Below are 21525 nucleotides of genomic sequence, written 5' to 3' on the forward strand. Positions count from 1 at the left end.
TAAAGTGTAAGTATTAAAAAAGTGACAACATAATGTGCTGGGCTCATGAGATTTAATTGGAACAGAGCAGTAGATTTTGAAGGTTCTGTTGTATTATAAATCTTAGATTTTCCCAGTGAATTGTCTGACCGCACATGTAATGAATCTATTTCTTGAAATAAAAACATGTCCACCCAAATGTCCCAGGACAAATCCAATACATATCATTAGCCATAAGTAGTACTTAATAAACATACACAAACTCCATGTCTGGAAATCTGCCAAAATGTCCCTCTACACTCTTTCATTCTAGCCAAGTAGCTGTTTCTGTGAATCTAAACTCAAACTTGCAGTCGTAAGTCTTACCACATAATTGTTGCTGCAATTTCTAAGTCATTATGTAACACTTGTGTCTTACAAGCTTGACCTTGTTCCTGTGTCAGTAAACTACAAAATTGTTGTTCAAGTCAGTGAGAATGGATTTAAACCATTTGCTATGAGTAGAACCATGGTTTGTAGTATTTTTATTGTACTGTTTAAATTTAGTTTGTTATGCATGGTTTGGCCCAGACTCACCCCATTAACTTGAGAAACTTAAAGGAGATGCCTAAATAGCGAGCAAAGTGCCATAAGCTTCCTAAATATGTCAACAGAGGGAAAAAGGCATCTCTACCTACAAAAGACCTAACCTACCTTCTGAACAAAAGTCTCCCTAAACTGGAAAGGGAGAGCTTCTTAGGGAGTTCATTAGTTTGCCGCAATGCTTGTATTGTTTCTCTGCTGAAAAGCAGATAGCAAATTTTGAACAAAATGGTTAAGCAGATTGTTTGCTAGAAAAAAATCAACATCAGACTTGCATATGCACTTAAAGATATATAGAAATATCTCTATTAAAGAAATAATTGGAAAATTTTCCTGCTCTTATTTTACATCAAATTTGTCAAATACCTAAATTAAAGATCACTGTATTTTAAGGGTTTTTCTAATAAAAAAAAAAAACCTCAAGCAAAACAGACAGCAAAAAGTAATAACTGCGGTCCATTTACCATCAGGTTAGCAGGAAATAAATGGCATCTTACTATTGTTCTTTTGCTATAGAGTTTATTGGTGCATTTATGCAGCTCTGTTTCATTTGCACATCTGTGCAAATGAAGAGCACTGCTGTATAAAATGTAAATGGGCTGTATATGGAATTTAAAGCTTTCCAATGATAAAATGTCTCAACAGCCTTTTTATCAGAATTACAAAAAAAAAACTTTGAAGTTTGTGTTTGTTTTTAAACCAAAACATCGCTATTTTTATTCAAGCACAGCGAGCAGAAACAGTTCAGTTGCACTTGCACGTCAGTTTATTCAACGAGGGTATTTACTAATTCACTGATATCCCATTGTCTCAACAAATAAGGAGACAGTCCTACACCTTGCCCTCCACTCTTCTTTGTTTATGCCTCTTCCAACTGCTGCTCTGAGGGCAGACCTCTGCTTTTGGACAAGCTGTACATATCATAGGCTGTAAACGTGGGAATAGAGTGAAAAAGGAGGTTTGAGTACCTCTTGCTGCCTTCACCTTAATCTCTTGCTTTATATTGTCACTCCATTTGAAAGTAATCGGGCCAGTAATGCCATCCTTGATCATAACACTTCATAACTGGCATTATTCTATAGGGAGATGGGTGTTGAGCTGGGATGGTCATTGCGCTCATGGAAGATGGCTGCCAAGGCGGGTGTCCCACCATGACACTGGAGAAAGTATGAGACCTGGACTATTCTTATATCCCCTTCTAGGCTGGATCCTTCATCTTCACACAAAACACCCTCAGCTGTCCCAGATGTTTTAGACACGGTTTTCTCTTTGTAGGTCAGTGTGCCCCTGACATCCCAATCAAGATGAAGACCTTGTCAAGAAAAGTCACTGAACAGGTAAATCTGAAATGAGCTCACTGTCTACATCAGCCAAAGCGAGATGGGAAAGAGGGAAGTAAGGAAGGAAGAATAAGGTAACAAAAATAACTTCAGCAGAGAAGTAGGAGCTCAGACAGCTCAGCTTCTAGCACAACAAATGTGGCACATGTCCCTTCACAAACAAAACAATGGGTAAGTAACTGGAACTGCAAGTAGTCCATGACATTCTATTCTCACTCAAGTCAAAACTTCATCATAACAGGATTTGACCCACTCAACATTTATCTTTGTTACCTTCTCATAAGCTTTTCTTTTTGTTTCAGAGTCCATCCAGTCATTTTCCTTTTCCAGCATATCAATAAAAGCCCAGCGAATTCCTTCAGTCAACTCCTCCATCTGCAAAACAATTAGCAAACCTCTCCCCAATAAAATATGTCATGGCAGAATCATTATAAGAAAAGGTTTGGTGCATGCAGGAGTAATGGATTTGGTTAGACCATTAATTATTCCAAATCAGACAGTATTTGCTGTTCCTTCTTGAAGGCTGATTTCTTCTTTCTCCAGTCCTCAGACACTTCTTCTGAAAATAAATTTCTTTCCATTTTCTTTTCTTTCAGCCGTACCACACAACCTGTTCATTGCTGATCCTTTCATGTCACAATTGTGAGAATGTCTGTCTTGAAATAATAAAAACTACTAGGAGATTTACAGTGATTCAGGGAGATTTCTGTCATGTTGGTTCTAGATCACTAGCCCATGCAGAAGAAGGAGCCAGCTGCAAGGCACTTGCACAAATATTTTTCTGCAGAGAGAGCACCTGTGGCCTTGTTTGGTTTACGTCAGACTGAGACACACCTTATTAATACTGCCAAAGGACTGAATATGGTCTGACAGCACCATGATCCAAAAGCAGTATCCTAATATTTAGCCTGTATTTAGCTGTATACGTGAAGTACTCCTACCCTTTACTTAGTGTAGGGATAGACACCATGGCTCACAACACTGAGCAGCCTTAACTGCTTCTGTGGTCTTGAACCACCAGTGAGAGCTTGCATCTGTGCAGAGTTAGGAAAACCCACAGCCATTTTAGCTTGGCTGCTTCTTTGGACACCTATTCAAAGCCATGAGCACATCACAAAAAAAAAAAAAACAAAACCAGTAATAGGACTGTTTAGTGAGTATGCACACTAAGAAAACCTTGAAATTACAGAAAACAAGAAATCTAATGGCTAAGAGATGCATTATATGAGCCTAAAGAGCAGAAATGTCCTCATGCCTAAGCACCCATCTGGTAGCAGAGACTGGAAAGGTGTACGCAACCAGCTGTTTCTATTTATATCAATAGATGAACCTCATGACAGATAGCCACTGAGAATACTGTGAGAGTGAGACAATTCAGGGGATCCAGCTGTCACTGGAGTCCTTTAGCACAGACCAAACAAGAGTTGAGACAGCACAAGACCTGACAGATAATCATTACATGAAGACTTATTGGATCTTTGTGTTATCAGTTGTGTTACATTTAAAAACAATAAAAATGTCAAATACCAGAGATTTATATAATTTTATTCTGTAGTTCTGGTAGATCTGAAATGTCATTAAGAGTGGGGACTAAACCCTGGAAAGTTGTGTTACATTTAGCTAAATTGTCATTTATGTATTGGCTGTATGTTTTAATCTGGAACTGTTCTTTATTTGTGGTGGAGTCAGACAAAACATAGCAAAGCTGTTTTGATTATTAGTTTTCTTCTACCCTTTAAAAAACTAATTTTCTTATTTTTAGAGACAACATGGGACAACTGGAATAGGTCTAGTATTAAATATGTCTAAACAGTCAACATTCACAGACAACTGCATCCCAGGGAATACAGTAACTTCAAGATATTGATGACAGAGCACTGATTCAATTAACTTAGTGCACTAATGAGGTGAACTCCCTGTATTTGGAGGTTATAAGTTCAAACTCAAGTTCTGCAGCTGGGCCCTGGTGTATACTTAGACTTTATGTAGCAGCTGTAGCTGCAGGGGGTAGGGGGAGAAACCTATTCCTGCTATCAAAGTTATTACTGAAACTGCTCAGGCATAGCTGTAAGAAACACTGCAGGCACTCTGGGTTAGAAACAGTGCTATATTTAGATACAAATAATGTCTTTCTTGATAAAAGGAGAGAAGCATCTAAGGTATGAAATAAAACATGGTGGAAAAAAAAATCCATATTATCCATAAGTCGGGATTTGCTTATCATAGACAGATATCTGCCTTGAGCCAGGAAAAAAAAAATCTGTACAAATAAGTGTGCCTTTCTGAAGTGCTTTCTTACTGCTTAAGAAAGAAAAATAGAACTGAAAATCAGTGAAATGAAAACGATAACACTACAAATTATTAACTTGAAAAGCACACTTCCAAATGTATTGCAACAAATTTCTCCTGCATCTAATTTTAATCTCCATGGGCAGTTAACAATAAGTCTTAATCGTGTGATCTACACTATAAATTTTATATGCATTTCTTACTATGGATGCTATTGTGAATTCAGATAATTTTTCAAAGATTTGGTCTGAGAGTAATTTGCATGCTAAGAAATATTTTAGTTAGGTCACATTTCAACAGAAAACCATTCTCTACTCTATCATCTTCTCTTAATTTTCCCTCAGATATACAAACACGAAAAAAATGCTTGTCTCTACAAAAAGTACATTTCTTACAGTCCTTCTCTTCCCAGTTATCCTATGCAGAGGTCATACTGTTCAATATCCCAGAAATACTTTTGCCACTAAATTGCCAAATAGCACATTACAAACGATCAAGAATCAGGGAACTGAAAAACTGGACCTCAGAGAGGAAACTCCATCTGAAGCCAAGTAGCAAAAGAAATGGAGAACCTGAGGGGGAAATACACATCAAACATTTGGACAAGCCAAATCAGAGTGTTGGTCTGTCCAAAATGGAGTCTTTCCCTGAGAAAACAAACTAGATAAAGTCAAACAGACAAACTCAGGCTACTGAGCCAGGGCTGTGCAGGACTGTCACAGAGCTGTCACTCTCAGTGCAGGATGCTATTTCACATGTTTCCTAGACAGTTGTGCCTCTCCTGCACCGAGAGCTAAGTTTAATGACTGAATTAGTTAATTTTAAACTGATTATTGTTGGAAAATCCATGGCTAAAAAAGCAGGTATTGGAAAACCCTATTAAAAATGAACTGAAAATAATTCATAAATTATTGTGACGGGTAACTAATCATTTGAATATGTTATTAAGGGAAGTGACAATGTAGCTGTGTTTGAAGTTTTAAAATGAGGATGAACGCCCAGCTGAAAGCTATTCTCTGGACTCAGCAGCATGAGTGAAAAAGATTCAAATCACAAGTATAAACTCTCACTATGTGGCTCTAAGCTTCCCTTGATTTGGGCCAGACATCAGTTACCCTTTTCTTGCTTAGACTACAGGCGTAGCACAGTGAGCTTTAAAAATGTAGCCCTGCTGCAGAGAGATCCTGAACAGAGATTTCTTAAACTGGTCAGAAAAACTTTACTATGAAGAGTTACACTAGCTATACTAAACCATTTCTCAACAACACCCCTTACTCTGTTCCTGCACAGCCTGTCTGTCATTATTTACACAAATTCATGGTGTTCAGCCTGTTTTTGATCTGGCTACACATTCGTCAGAAGGGCTGCAGATGGAAGGAATGGGCAGTGCCCAGATGGACAGAAAGGTAATATTTCTTCAAAATTGTTTCATTATCTCCTTGTATTTTTTTTTAAATTCAGTTAAAACATTTTAATGAATCTTTTTTTTTTTTTTAAATTTGGTCTATCATCAGAGGCAATTCTTGAGGAGGAAGCCACCAATTAAAAGTTTCTAGATAGATATCTCAGAGGACTTACCATCTCTTTCTTGTCTTCTTGAAAATGCGCATTCACAAACATCTTGCCCACAACATAAGGGAGCGCACTTTCAACGAGGTCCACACATTTATCCCACTGAGGCAGCAGAGTTGTGGTTCCATGGATCACCTGTGGGCACGTGCATGTACCGGGTCATAACATCATAACAAGTCTGCATCTACCTACAGTATAGTCTAAAGCATATTTTTTAAATAATTACCAAAAGGAACAAATAATGATACTTTACAGTTATTTCTACTTTCATCAAGTGCTATGACAAATCTTTTGAATTCCACGGAATAGCTGTAAGATTTTAGAGTTTGGAACAGTACAATGGTAATGACTTAGAGAGGCTAGACTTAGAGGGTTAATTAAAGGAAGGCATGCCCAAGTGCCAATTTTAGACTAATCTTGGTAGTCTTTCTGTGTTAAGTAGAGAGACACTTTCCTCCCTGCTCTGGGATACCTCCTAAAAAATGTTTTTCTTTCTCCACTGACTGGGTGAGAAGCCTAGGGAGATCATCCTCATCAAAATGAGGTCAGTCCTTATGAAACACCTCCTACAGAGCCCTCCACTGTCATGAACTTACCTGTACTAACTAATAATGGCTAACATTGGTAGGTACGTGTCCACAGCTTTTTGTCATTTACTTGTCTAATTACTCTTACCACAGCCTGTTGCTTTCAGTCCCTTGCCCAAACAGAATATTTTCAGGAGAAAACAAGCATCAAGAACACTGAACACTGAACATATGTTTGTCCCCCAAAAATCTCACTCCATGTTATGGTAGAAAGATGCTGGTAGAACAGCTTGCATATTTTATTAAAGGAATGGTGGTTAAATAGATACTTCCAGGCTCTGATGATGTCCCTGCACCACTGTCACAAGCTTCAAAAGATAAATAGTCAAGAACAGTCAACACACCAATGAGCAAAGCGAAATAGAGCTCAAGCACATTGCTGCCTTGGCTTCTGTTTCTCACGGGAAGAATGTTGTTACTGTGGATGCTTACCCAGTTAACATTATATTTTCTCATCAAGGTACAAGTTCATTTTAAAAAAAAAGTACAGACAACAAAATAGGAGATGTGTCCATGTAAGCAATAGCAGTGCTGATTTAAGAAACTTCTGTTGTTTTCAAGGTTCAAAGAGTTCCCCTTCCACTTAAGGAATTTCCTAAGCTTTTCCACAAAGAACAAGTAAACTCCCAGTCCAGTAGTTAACACCTGTCAGCTACGTAAAAGTAGAATATAGCCAACACCAGACCAGTTCAGGTGGGATAGTATTTTGGCCTCTCACAGATTATACAAGCCTCTTAAGCACTGCTGTAGCAGTTTCTGAGTGTCTTCTTTTCCCCAGCTTTCTCCACCTTTGAGACCAATATTAAATTTCTAGCAAAATTGAAGGGTTTGGATTTGTTGTTTTCCAATAGGAAAAGATTTCACTGGAAAATTCCAGAGTAGCTTAACCCTCAGCTATTGAAGGTCAGATATTTTGGTAGTTCAAAGATTGATTTTCTCCATCATATTGTCTGAAATAAAGCTTAATCAATGACTCATACTTAAATACACCAGTGAATTGTAATTTCAAATGTTTTTATTAATACTGTACGTTGACTAATAGATTTTCAAAAACAGAGAGAACACTGCTTCTGTAAGAAAATGACATTAGGCAAACCAATACATAATAAGGTAATAGTTTCCTAAACAAAGCCAAATTTGAAAATAAACTCATTTTCCAAATTCTTCAACCCTCATATATAGAACAGCACTCAAAAAAAAAAAAAAAAAGAATAAAAAAGGAAGAAGAGAAAAAAGGAGAGAAGAAAATTTCTCTCCAGGCTACAAGCAAAACCACAATGGAGATTTTTCCTGATGCAGAGGAAGAAAGGGAGTCATGGCATTAGTCATCAGAGCCTGAAATTCCTTCCAAAAGCTCTGACTAGGCATCAGCCACAGAAAGAGTCAGGAGACAGAGCTGGCTTTTAGACTGTGACATATTATTATTACAACATAATAATTATCATTACTTTGAGGGAGGCTTGACTGTAAGGAGGACAGAAAGGCAGCACAGGCTGTGAGACCAGTAAAAATAGAGCAGAAAGGAATAGATTATATCTCACAACTGGTTTATTGATATTTATGTTACAACAGTCAGCTAGCACTCCCTCAAAATGGTGCTCCTAATATTAATGTACCACTCTAAAATACAGTGCTCCAGGTAGTAAAAGTGACTATAAATAGCAGGTTTCAAGCCCTCTCAGCCAATTCAGAGCTCCACAACACACATAACTGCTGTCTTCCCCAGGAGCCACTGCACATTTGCTAGGACTCAAAGCGTCACTGCAGACGAGCTGCTGATAGTTGCTGACGTGGTAATCAAAGCACTTTCTCTAGAGTCAGCATGTTTGTCCTATTTCCCAATTTGAAGTTTTTTGAAGTTTCATCAAGTCTTTTTCCCCTCTCTTTGCAAAGAGGTTAAGTGTCTTGATGCCAAGATTTCTACATGTAAGCTGTAAAAGCCACCAATAGAAAATGAGAATCTGGTGAAAAAAATATTATGCTTAGGAAGGGTAAGGCTGACTGGATTAATGAATGAATGAATAAAAGATATGCTTTGCTTTAAGGGTCACTGATTCATCTCATGGTCATGTCGTTTTAGTAGTCATTCAATGTTTTCTTCACTTACCTAGCAAGAGTAAGTGAAGAGGTTGCTGGGTCCTTTTTATGATCCTAAATGACCTGCACGTCTTTAGTCCTTCAGCCTCTGGCAAATCCAGGCAAATCTGTTCAAAGCCTTTTCCTCGGACTCCAATTCTCATGTCCTTTCTGCTGCCTTGTGAAGTCTTTTCCCCTGAGCTATTTACTGCGTTTAACTTTAGCTATTAACTATTAGCTATTGCTGTTTACTGCACTTAACTGACTCTCCATCTCCAGGTCCCAGGGGCAGATAATGGGAATGAGCTGCTGACTCACTGCCCTTACTGTGCTGTTCTTAAGTTTTCACAACTGCTTACTTGAAAGTCTTGATGACATTGGTAATAAGCATTGAATCAACTTGAATTAGATTTTTCCCTAAGCTTCTGCAGAAAGTATCCAGAGAAGTGACAGCAGCTAGTTACCGTATCAAAATACACAGTATCCAAAGCTTAAAGTTGCCTTCCAGGAATTTTTCTGGCCATAATACAACTCAATATAGCGCGGTATTATGCTGCAGACTGGCTGATAGCCACCATCCATCTATTTTACCTGGCTAGCAAGGAATGTCCCAGGAGGGGACACACTAACAAACTTGTCAGTGTGGTTCTGACAGCCAGCTTCTCACATTCTTGCATAAAGAAAATGGCATCTTTAACAAGACTGATTTTAATATGATTTCAGAAGTATAAGAGGCTGTCTTTTCTGTGTAGTTTCCATCAAGCTCTTTGGAGTGTATTTTTGGATATGTTATCAACTCAGAACTATTCCAGTACCACTCAGGAAAGACATTACAAGTGCTTCAATTAGCCACCTGCACATCTCACCAGGGAGGAGAGAGCACCCACACCCTCTGTGCCACATCACTGGCAGCATCATGACAGCCTCCTGTTGTCATGATGTCACCAAGCAGCTAATTTTCATAATGACAAACAAAAAGTTTACTATCTAAACTAAGGTAGCATGGAAACAAGATGACAAAGCACCTTTCAGGTTCATTTTCATTCTTGGTTTACTTAAAGAGCCCTCACACAGTCCACAGAATTATCAGGGTGGCTTTCTATTCAGGGTTCACTTAATCAAATGTATGTTTTACATAAATGTCCATCTTACTTAATACATAATTAGCTCTTCTCTCATAGCTTGGGGCAGTGACTTACTAACCTCTTCTGAGGCTTCTGCAACCCTAAACTAGAAGGTATCTGATCAGCTTCTTTGTGGAAATGGCTGACGTATGTATGTAGTAGAGTTCGTGCAAAGCTGGCACTAGAGAATGAGAGAGGTTTGACCAAGCTTAGAAAAGAAGAAATCTTAGACTTTTGTTTACCAGAGCCATATTCACACATGCATAAACAGTAGGTTTTTTTCAAAAGCTTAGATTTTGGCCAAACTTGTTTGGCCTGCAGGAGTAGCACAGATCACAGCCCTGGCATGTAACTCAAAAACTTTCCAGCTTTCAAGTTTCTCCAAGAAGACTAAGCTTTTTAAGGGGTAGGTCTCAAAACCTCCTTAACATAATCTAAAAGGCTTTTTTTTCCTTAGTGTCACATTCAATAATATGCATGTCTTAATTGTTTTAGAGGGAGTCTTCACCAAAAAAAAAAGTTTATTCCACAAATTTATCCAGCATGGAAAACATTTTGTGTTTTGCAAAGGTGTAAGCAACTATAAGGGAAATCAATGCTGTCCACACTAGTACCATTTTAAATGCTATAAAATACTATCAAAACTCTAACTTACCCGAGAAAATTCCAGCCACCGATACTGAAGACGTCTACTGAGGTTAAATAACCTTGAATAAACCATCCTCCACACCAGGTAGTTTGCAAGAGTCCTGTTAAATCAGACATATTTTTTTATCAGACATCTAAACGCATATAATGTACTGCAAAGCACTCATAGAAATATCTCTGCAAACATTTCCACTAAACAGTGGAAATTTCACCTTGAAAACTAATAAATTATGACCAAATTGATAAATCCTTATTACACAGAAGAATCTGTATGATTGCAGCCAGTTAATACGTAATTGCACTGTGAAAATCATCTTCTAGGGGATATTTATAATGGGTCCATCTCCTAGTATGTCATTTTTGGGTAATGTTTTTTTCAAAAGGCAGTTTTCATTTTCCATAGAAGTGGTAAGAACTGTGTCATAATAATAATGGCATAAAAGTTCTATCCAGAGATAAGAAAATAACTGATTTTTCTTTTGTAAATCAAAGTGAATGTTATCTCTCCTCATTAGTAGGGCACATAAATCATAACTATGAAACAGAATAGATAGCAGTCCATCCCATATATACTATCATTATCTCAAATTTGTGTCTTTCATTAGAAGTTATCAATATGATTTTAGAAGTTCTTACTACCCACAGAGTTTTTAAAGTATTACCACTCTTATTTTGCAGAGGGATAATTGAAATAGCAAAAAAGGGGAAGTTTCAGTAACAAGAATCTCATAAGAACTAAGGCTGGGAGATCCAGGAAGAACTTGTTCAAGCTTCCCAGGAGACCTGACATTCATGCCCCTTTTCTAAAACTTCAAGCAATTGACAGGAGGATTTATCTAGTCTAGATTGAGCTCTCCCCATGCTCAGCAATGGCTGTACGAGGTAGAGGTGCATTGTGAAATAGGCAGTTCAACTTCAAACAGTCTCAAAACAAGGCCAGTAGTGGCCTAAAAGTATTAAATTCACCTTGTCTTATAGATGACATTTTTCAAGGAGAGTCATTGTTCTAAAGCTATGGATATCCAAAAGTCGTTTGCTCTACATTGGGATATACATATCATTTTGAGTAGGCCACAGACTTCTCTATAGCTATCAAAATTGCTCCTTTGCAACAGAAGATGCTGTTATGAACTGTCTGAACAACTCCCCCTTTTCTAAAAATCCCGTTCCTGCAACCTCCCATTGCCATATAGGCGTGGAGCAGCGTAGCTGTTCCTACACTGTCACTCCATCAGCTTTGTTCACAGACCCATCCCATACTGTCCCCTCCTCTGAATCATAACAGGTTATAAACACAGTTTGGGAATGTGTTGTCTTCACTGCAGCATTTGCCTGAGCTGTAACTTGAGTTTTGCCTCCTACCAAGCTCCAGTCCACCTGTACAAAGCCTCCAGCTCAAGGTATGTTTTTACTGGAAGCTTACACTCTTGGTCCCTCAGCTGGGGAGGTGATAGAGGCAATAATTGAGAGTTTTAAGGCAAGCTATAGCTACTTACTGTCTATTAGTGACTGAGCACATGATAACCCAGTAACTCCAGCTGCACGCACACATCCAAGTGGGACACTACACCAAGATGGATGGCTATGCACTATCTGCGAGCTCGCTGAGCTGTGCACTGGGGACCAATCTGGTCAGGCACTGCACAAAGTGGCCAGGGAAGGCAGGTGCTCTGCAGTGTCGCTGGATTTGGCTGTCCCTGCAGGCTGCTCCAGCTGAACTGAAGCTATTGCAAGTGTGCGTACTCATGTGAACCTGCACGGCAGTTGTGCATCTGTGACAGCCTGGGCAAAGCCTGTGCTTCTCGTCAGTTGACTCTGCATATGTTTGTATGTCAGAAATAAGGCCAGCTCATTTCACACAGGGAAACCTAGGATGCAATCTCAAGACAACTGTCTCCTCAAAGACAGGCGCCTGAAACTCACTATTCTACATGGCCAGTGGCAACTTCTACAGGGGAGCAGAGAATTGCTGTGATTTGTAAGTCCTGCCTTTATACTCCTGCTCATCTCTCATACCATGGAGAGAGGCTTTCACAAAGCATTAGTGTAAAGTCTTTCTCCCATTTTATTTCCTAGGCACTCAGGTCTGATTTCATCCCATGCAACTTGGTGTAACTTCAGACATGCCACATAACCGTGGGCATATTCCCTCTTTTAATACACAGATACAGCATATAGTACACATAAAGCCTCACAATAATCATAAACATATCTGCAAAAGCTTTTTAGCATGAATAATGTAGATTTATGACACATTGCATGCCACAAAAGCCAAAACAATTAGCTCGGCTTAGATGATCAAACCATTTTGAGACAATGCTTATGGTCATTAAAAATTCATTCCAACCTGTGAAATACCAGAAAGTATAGATTTTCCCCTTAACACATTTCTGGCAATGTGGATTTTCATCACTCAATGGCAACTCAAGCAGCCTAAAAGTGCTCAGCTCTTGCTGGTTTTGTAAACGACTCCTACTCCACAAGCTTCACATCTGCCATAGGTATTTCAGCAGAGCTGAATAGCATCTATGCTTCTGCAGTGACCCCTCTGTGGATCTAAAACAGTATTTTTGCAAGTCCTACAGATTAAAAGGTTCGGAGATTTAATTTTCATCAGAAATCTTAAGTGAAAAACCTCAACTAAATAGACAGTGATAACAAACCAATTATTTGTTACAATTCAGTACTTAATTGCTACCAAAAAAAAAATCAATTCTCCCTTCTGTGTGCTTCTTGTTCTCATCCAGCAGTGTTTGTCCCTACATTTTTTTTGAGGAACTTCTGTCAAATTGGTAGTGAATGAAAGACTGAATTTTGTAAAGGATGGGTCTCAAAAAGCTGACTTATTCAAAGACACTAGTATCAACAGGAATTCAAAAACTTTTGCATCAGGCATAAGTAATGGAGGCAGGTGTCAATTTCAGGAAATATCCCACAATTAATTGTGGTTTGTTTTAATTTGGGAAGGAAAAGAAGGCTGACACATCCTAAAACCAAGCTGTCTGATCATATTGTAATAATTCCCGATTGTAATCACACTAGAATCCACTGATGCATACGATGCATTAAACAAGAGGAAGGTTTCCCTTCAAAGCCCAAAGGTATGTTTATTTACTAGGGAGTGCAAGAGGGGGAAAGATTGAGGGGTTTTGGTGTTGTTCGTTTGAGAGGTGGTGTTCTTTATTTTGTTTTTCAAAACCAAACAAAATCGTATTTTATCTGAATTCATTTATCTATTTGGGTGATGATCATTTTACCTTTTTGGCTAATTATACAAACTTAAAATCAACCAGTCATCTTAATGTCATTTTAAAAGTGACACTTTTTAGCTATGAAATGCCTCCAGTGCATATCTTGGGATGATTTTCATCCCACATTCACAAATAAACTCAGAGAAGTTAACCTCTTCACATGGAGTAAAATCCAACACACAAATAAAACACATGGATCCTTTCTGTTCTTTCAATAAAACCAGAGCATTTGTTGTTGTAACCTTTCAGAAGAGAACAGTACATAGTCCCCTATTTTAACTTCAAAATTGTGATACACACTTCCAAAGGAAGTGGTAGAGAGCTTGTTTGCTGGGACAGTTAAAATTATACCAGCGCTTACGAATATATTCTAAGGCATGCTCTACCCTGTCTGGGAATAAAGTAGGTTGCTCATGTAAAACTCCGTGACTTCATAATATTTTAATCAATAGACATGGTAGCAATTAAAGAGGATAGATTTAATATGAGATAGATGGACAAATTAATTGACATTTTAAGAAAAAGATCCCTTTCACAAATTTTGAGATCTGTTTGAAAATTGTCTTAATAATTGAGTCATGAATCAAATTATAAGTACTGGAAAACTTCTGTCTCTATTGCTAGAGGCAGAAGTTCAAGTCAAATTATTGTAACTTTCCTCTCTAACTATTTTTTTAGAGGCAGGCTAAGACCAGAGAGGAGATTTAGTGCCGCATCCCTCTCTAAAGAAAATTCCTCTTGTGCTGTAGAAATTACAGAGTATTTCTCTATTAATTGTCCCATGCTGCAAAGACGAGAGTAAGCTAAGGCTTACTTAAGGAAAGCAGTTATTCATTCAGATATCCATGAGAATGATAAAGCTGCTTCCTTCAACAGCTGCAAAAGTCTCCAACGAGGACACAATTTACTGTATGCTATTTACAGCTCACACACAAAGTACCAGCACACGGGCAATGGAGAAGGGATTTTAAGGGGCTGCCAGCCCCACAACTGCTGCCAGCACAGTCCCATCTCCTCCCTCATATGGCACAGCTGTGTTCGAGCTCTGTCATTGTCTCATTTACACCACAGCTACATCTATGTTTTCAACACACACCTCTTCTTCCTGTAACAGATATAAACTCCACTAAAAATCGGTCAGGACACTAAAAAACTGAAGGAATCCCTGAAGATTTCTTACAAAGAAGGTATGACTTCAGCACTCAACACCTGACATAACTTATGCTAGCTATCCCAGGGCTGATGAAAACCCCTGCAAGGACAGTTATTCAGCTTCTTGGGTAGCTTGCTATAGAAAGCCACACTCCTAGGCTGGATTCACAGCAGTGCCCTGGCTTGAGAATTTCAGACAGACCTCTGAACCACACCACTACACATATTTCAAGCTCCACATGGTAACTTGATTATATGCAGTAAGGTTGTTGAGTAAATATCAGCCTTATTCCACTAAATTCACTCTATACCTTGCCAGTGTGCTATTTTCTAGTAGTTACAGAATATATCTCTGTGTAAGTGTGATCGTACTTAAGGAATAAGTAATTCTCTGTTGCATTGCTACACGTGCATCCTCTAAATCACTGCTTTATCCCCACTGACGTAACTAACTTCAGGAGATACAAAGCATGCACAGCCCAAACCGTTTAGAAGGCTTTCTTCAGCAGATTAAAATTGGTGGCACACTAATGATATTTGTCTGAATTTTATAAAGTAAGGATGTTTAATGATCTGTAAGCAGCTCAATCATTTTTATTTTTCTTATTGTTTGATCTACGTGTTATTTTTACAGGTACTATGAATTAATGCAAGCATTCTGTCACTGGAGACACAGAGCAATAGTGCTTCTGAACTAGTCTTTTCTTCTGAAATGTAAATCTAGTTGTGGCCATACTGTACAATCAGCAAAGAATGCTTTTTGGAGACAACCGCCTAACAATATCTTTTTTTAAGTTTGGCAACACTCCTCAGCCAAGAGCAAATTATCATAGAAATCACTTAGATGTCATCAATAATGACATTTCAAAATGGGATGTCATCTTCACACACACTTTTTCATCATACTGCCCAAAGCTGTCTTTCCTCCCTGTGCAAAACACGTTTAATCTGAGCTACCTGCATTTTACAACTGTTGTACAGGTGTCAATGATTTCACAAGCTACAAGACCCTATACAAGTAAGAGATGTTGAATGTATCTGCAAAAAGCAACTTTACTGCAACCTATGTTTTCAGTAAAAAAAGAAAGGTGTTGAAACTGTAAATTCTCCTGCTACACACAAGCTGATATCTATATCCTCGTTCAGAGAAAACCAAGCAGACCTACTGCCTAGAGACTTGATTCCAAGAATATCTGAAGCACGTGAAAAACCCAGGAAAGCCCAGCACTTGATGTCCCCTCATAAGTGTGGGTGAAACCATAATAGGATCCTTACTTTTTCTTTTCATTTTCTAGTATTCGGAATAAATCTTTGAAGTACTGGGGAACCCGGACAATCACATTTTCTGAAGGACCTATATCTTTCAGCTCTGGATAGAGCCTTGTGTCAATCACCTTCTTGATGTATCCCAGCCAGTCAAACTGCAATAACAAAAAGAAGGCTAGTCAAAGCAGATTATGAACAGATGATTTATTAACAAAGTTGCACTTTTGAGACGAATGGCTTCAAAGCTTTACTTAATTAAAAATTTAGAAACTATTGCACTTTGTCATTACGTGTGTTTTCAAACCATCAGTAAAGTTGTTACTGTATTTTTAAGTACAGTACAGAACATATATTGTAATTGAGTACACACATTGTTAATAATATTCCTTTAACATGTTGCTCTGCGTACTAAAGGCAATTTTAATTCTATAGGTCAGACTTCAAAAGAATTATTTTGTAATTATTATAATAATTACAAATAATTATTATAACCAACCTGTGGAATCATGGCACTAAGCTCTGATATGTTCATTTTATTGTACATCACTTCACTTGTTCGATTTTCATATGGAATCATGATCTGGGGAAAAAGAAAAAAAAAAAAAAAACAACAAAAAAAAACCCAAATAACCATCAAAACAAGGATTATCTTACAGGGATCTGCGGATCTGCTCTTACATCATTACTGTCCATCATAATCACAGTGCAGAAATACCTCACCACCTGTTTTCCAAGAATTCATGGCATTTACTTCCCTTTCTGAGGATGGCATTTAACTAGGACAAATGGAACACGGCTTATTGTCAGTTTAACTCATTACTGGGGAATTTAATGAGCTGCATGTCTTCTTTGAACACATTAGACCAATTTTAGCTCTGATTATACTAAGGAAATGCATGTTGAGTCATAAAAGATAAAAGCACACCTAGGCCATTAATACTTATTCATCCTGTCATGTCAGTTAGAAGCCAGCTCCAAACTGTATGGTTTAAAAGGTCAAATCTGAGATTGGTAGGCTGGAAGTGCATCTCATGTCTTGGATTTGAACATGTTTTTGCTATGGCCTGACTCCATCTGAAGGAAAAGTCAGATAGACGCAAGTTTCTCCTCATTTTACCCCAGCATCCTGATTTCCATAGTGGAAAACATGGGTGTACAGGTCAGACATAAATTAAAGCTTGCTCCAACCAGGCCTCTCATCTGGGTGACCAGAGGAGTCAGACCTCAGGATCCTCTGCAGTGTCAAAGTCCAAGGGCATAGTAAAATAAATCCTAAACATAAAGCAAGTCGTTTTATAACTGACAAGAGACAGTCAGATTCCAAGATAACAGTATGGTTCATAATAGAAAAACAAATTAAGTATAAGATATAGCTCAACATTTTCTCAGTGTTCAAGAGAAACAAGAATTTCCGATGGCAATTCCAGCCCCACTCTAAGCTAAATCCTATACAACAGGCTGTACACTGTGCAGTTTAAAGAGGACAGAGATTGACGCCAGATTAACCAGACAGCTGGCAATTCTCCAACCAGAATTCTCCAGGAAGTGTCTGCGGTTTTACTATTACTCAAGCCATGCAGAAAAAAAAAATATTATGTTCTTCTCCCCTTCTGCAAATTGCACTTATCTGACAAATCTTTAAACTTTCCTTGAACCTGTTTGCTCCCTTCCTCTTAAAACTTTCCATCTTCGTCCAGTAATTCAAATCTATTTGAAATCTTCCTTGTACACAACAAGCTCTCTTGAAGGATGCCACTCCTTCCTATATCCACAGTATCTTCCCTTTATTCTTGCTGTCTCTCTTCCACAAGTTCTCCATTATGCATGTTCACTTAAAACAAATACAGAGGAACACAGGATACAGTAAAAGCCCAAGTAACAAACAGGATTCTCTCCTTTGAAATCAGAGTAAGATGTTTACATAATTCATTGTGCTCATTAGGGATCATGTAACAATCCATGTCTCTGGACTCATGCCTAATATCTGTATATAATTTAGGAGGATTATTCCTACTAAAGGGAAATTAGGTAACCATGAGCAAGTACGACTTGTTGCATAGTAGTATGCATCACTGATCCTGAAGGCTACTACATGATCCCTGCCATCTCACATGGCAACTTCACCAATATACTTTGTGGGTTAAAGCTCTGTAAGACATTCACAAAGTAAAGCACTAAAGCTACCAGAGGTAGCAATGCATCTTCTTATCACATCACCAATAAACAGACGAAACATTTCCTGGTTTTTGACTCTACTAGACCAAAACAAAGTATCTGCTCTTTAGTCCATCCAGGCTAGATAGTTGAAGCTAGATACTGGGCTTTATTTAGAGGTTTGACAAAATTTCATCTCCTCTTTCAGCACAGAGATGGAAACACGGATTTACTACTGTTGTGGATGGCCCTCAATTCTGCAACCAAGCACCATTAAGAAGCATTGCTGCCTTTCCTCCTATAGATGGCAACAGCAGAACCCAGGGAAAAGTCATCTTCTGCAGTATCACCTGCCCTGTACAACAGGCTTCTCTGATAAGAGGACACCCGGCATTTCCCAGGGGATAGTGGAAAAGCCGGTGCAAGCAGCTCAAGAGCTAACTGTGGTGCTACTGTAGTCACTGCCCTCTCACTACCAAGGGCCAACATCCCACCTCAGTCTTGCACTGCTTTGAGACTGTTCCTCAGAGAATCAGCCTGGTCTGCTTCTTAAGTAGATAGTAATGTATTCACAACACAGCTGCACAGCAGGGACTCAAATTGCGATCAAGCTCAAAATCAAGAAATATTAACAATTTAAAGGACAAAGGATATTTGGCTAAGCTCCCTCCTCTGCTTCCTCAAGACTAACATAATCAGTTTAACAATTAGCTAAGGGAGAAAAATCATTCACCCTTTCTTCATCAGGTTCTGCTCCTTTCCTTCTGCTTCCAGAAAGCATTATTGCTAAGACAGTTGGTAAAATGGCTTTCAATTCTGAAACAGGATTGCACTTTTTTTTTAAAAAAAAAGCTAACTTCAATCTCACTTTAAATTACCAACCTCAGCTATTTTAACTTCCAGTCTTAGAACCGACTTCATATCAGATTCAGCTCGTGAAGCATTTGCACCCAGAAGCACTGCTGTATCAACCATGAACTGCAAAAAGGCATCTCGGTACTGTCAAAAAAAAGAGAAAAAAAAAAAAGTGAAATGACCACTGGATTTACACTTGGACACTTTGTACTTTTATGCCTTAGCAACCAAACTTGTATTCTCCTTACCTTGAATGCCTACTGTCCTCAAGGAGAAAAGAAGAAATAACACTGTACGCATACTGTGCACAACAGACAGATACCTGCTATGGTTCACAGAGCATAACTCTGAGGAAATGCAAATGACACCTCTGGATCAGACTGACAACACTTAGAGCTCTTACACTGGGATTAGACAATATGTGTGAGTGTATACCAATATTTAATGTAAACTCATACTGGAATCAGTGTAAGACTGAAGAAGTACTTACATACAAGTGCAAGCTTAGTGGCTGAGAAGATAGGGATATAAAGGGACACTCCACTGAGCTGTCACCTCTATTCCCGCCATAGCACTGCAACACACATACCTGCTACCGCGCTCTGCTTTGCTCTCCCCAGGCTATCCTAGTAAGGCACATTTTAGTCTCAGTGTGTACGCACAAATGTTAGCAAAATACATTGTATGTAACAATATTGCAGCGATTTCTGTGCTACCTTGCCCCCAGTATAATCTTTTGGAGATTTTTGAGGGATCAGATTGCTCCTCATCAACGCCTACCAGCCCACAGTCCAGCAAAAGTGAAAACATATCCCAATGCATTTCCACCTTCAGTTTTTTAGTAGACACAATTCTTTGTATCCTGGCGTCATCTAGTCTGACAGATGTGGCTAAAAAACTTACTGACCTCTCAGAGAACTCAAAAGGGAAGCAAAACTGTAAAACCTTAATCAGTAGCAGTTACTTGTCCCCCCGACAATCCAAGGGGTTGTTTTCTTTGAACTTTGGGCTGCATGTGCTGGATACTGCCCACAGGCTTTCATCAATTGAGTGGGGAAAAGGTGTTGCTGTTGTCCAATATTGATACATTAAAGTCTCTGATAAATGTTATTGGTTCACGACTGCTGTGCATAGAAAAGCAGCAAGAGACAAAGCCGTAGCAGAGAAATCATGAAGAGAGGAGGGGGAAAGAGGAAATGAATCCTTGAAATCCATTGAGGAACTCTTGTTCCCTTCAGTAAATGAATTCAGGTTAACTTGATGATGATAACCTGCAATGGCTCCTGAAATCTGCTCGGCCTTCTGGTCTAATTGAGCCAAAGATGCAGGCCTGGAGGGCAGCTCACCAAGGCAGCCCATGGACACAGCAGCTTCTGGGCTCCACTTTCCTGAAATGGCCTTGAGCTTCTGGGCACTTTGCCCATGATCTGGGAACTCCTCGGTCCCCCTTGAGGGACATAAGGGCTCCCACTGCCACTGGGTCAGGTAAAAGCTAAGGTGAGGGTAGCTCCAGCAGCTGCTAACTCTGGCAGCTGTGCTTGACCAAAGGGTACCCACAGTCTTTCTTCTAGTTGACTCCTGATGAGGGGGACTCGAGCACCCTTTCAGTCCATGCCAGAGAGAAGCCTACAAAAGAGCCAGGCCCAGAGCACAGCTCCCAGAGGCTGTCAACAGATGCAGCAGTTCACAGAGAAAAGGCTAGCAAACATAATCTGGCATATCCATTCTTAGGTATGGTGATCACCCACCACAGGACATGATCCCCAGGTACTGCTGGTCTAACTGTCTCTTTGTTATCAGACTCTTGGACCCAGATGGTGCTTCATAAGGAAGGATGCAGTTCTGCAAGTGTCAGGCTGCAGGGAGCACCTGGAGCCTCCCACTAAAGCTGGGGCACATGGTCTTGTGGCATGCAGGAGGTGTGCAGTTGTTGAGCAGCTATGCTGCCAAGTGAAAGGGCTGAGAGGTCAGCAGACCACACAGCCTCAGAGGAGATGAGAAAGATCAACCAATCCTCCCCTTAGACCCTGCAGCTTCGAAAGCCTGGACTTTCAACTGTAGCAGAAGAGTAGAAGGAGCTTGTGCCTATGAAGCTGGAAAGTGGAAACTCCTATCACAATGAAGGCTGGAAGTGCACTGCCCTTGTAGATAATAAGAACCCAGGAGTGCTATCAACTGGAGCACTCTGGCTGCGCCTGAGCCCCTCAGGACCACAAGGAAGAAGCAGGTAACAGCGGTAAGAGACTCATTACTGCAGGGGATGGAGGCCCCCATCTGCCAACCTGATTTATCATCTAGGCAGGTTTGCTGCTTGCTGAAGGTCTCGCATTCAGGATGCTGTGGAGATGTCCAGCCCTCTATTATTTCCATGCTGGTCTTCCCAGTAGGCACCAATGTCAGCGGTGATCTGGGAAGCATCAAGTGTGACTACAGGGCTACGAGGACAGAGGTCAAGGACATGGGGCCTTGGTGGTGTTCTCCTTGATCCTGCTGGTGAGGAGCAAGGGCCTGAGTGGACATGATGGAACCTGTGGGTTAACACCTGGTTGCCCAGCTGGCATCAGCAGCAGTTGTGGTTGCATCATGTCATTATTAAGGTTTTCAGTATTGCCCTCCTTACCATCCTCAGAGAGAAGCTGAAAAAGTATGA

The 21525-nt window shown here is 39.5% G+C and overlaps 1 protein-coding gene across 1 annotated transcript in view; it reads right to left on the reverse strand.

Annotated features, from left to right (window-relative positions):
* Positions 1 to 21525, reverse strand: part of PHEX (phosphate regulating endopeptidase X-linked) — a 104819-nt gene that overhangs the window by 51709 nt on the left and 31585 nt on the right. The window contains exons 7-12 of the mRNA XM_086740255.1: positions 18903 to 19019; positions 16363 to 16446; positions 15876 to 16021; positions 10205 to 10298; positions 5769 to 5897; positions 2175 to 2276 (exon numbers count right to left, since the gene is read on the reverse strand). Of these exons, the coding sequence (XP_086596381.1) occupies positions 2175 to 2276; positions 5769 to 5897; positions 10205 to 10298; positions 15876 to 16021; positions 16363 to 16446; positions 18903 to 19019 (672 nt within the window). The remainder of the gene's footprint in view (positions 1 to 2174; positions 2277 to 5768; positions 5898 to 10204; positions 10299 to 15875; positions 16022 to 16362; positions 16447 to 18902; positions 19020 to 21525) is intronic.

The sequence above is a fragment of the Chlamydotis macqueenii genome, chromosome 1, assembly GCF_036417535.1.
Source record: "Chlamydotis macqueenii isolate bChlMac1 chromosome 1, bChlMac1.mat, whole genome shotgun sequence".
NCBI lineage: Eukaryota > Metazoa > Chordata > Aves > Otidiformes > Otididae > Chlamydotis > Chlamydotis macqueenii.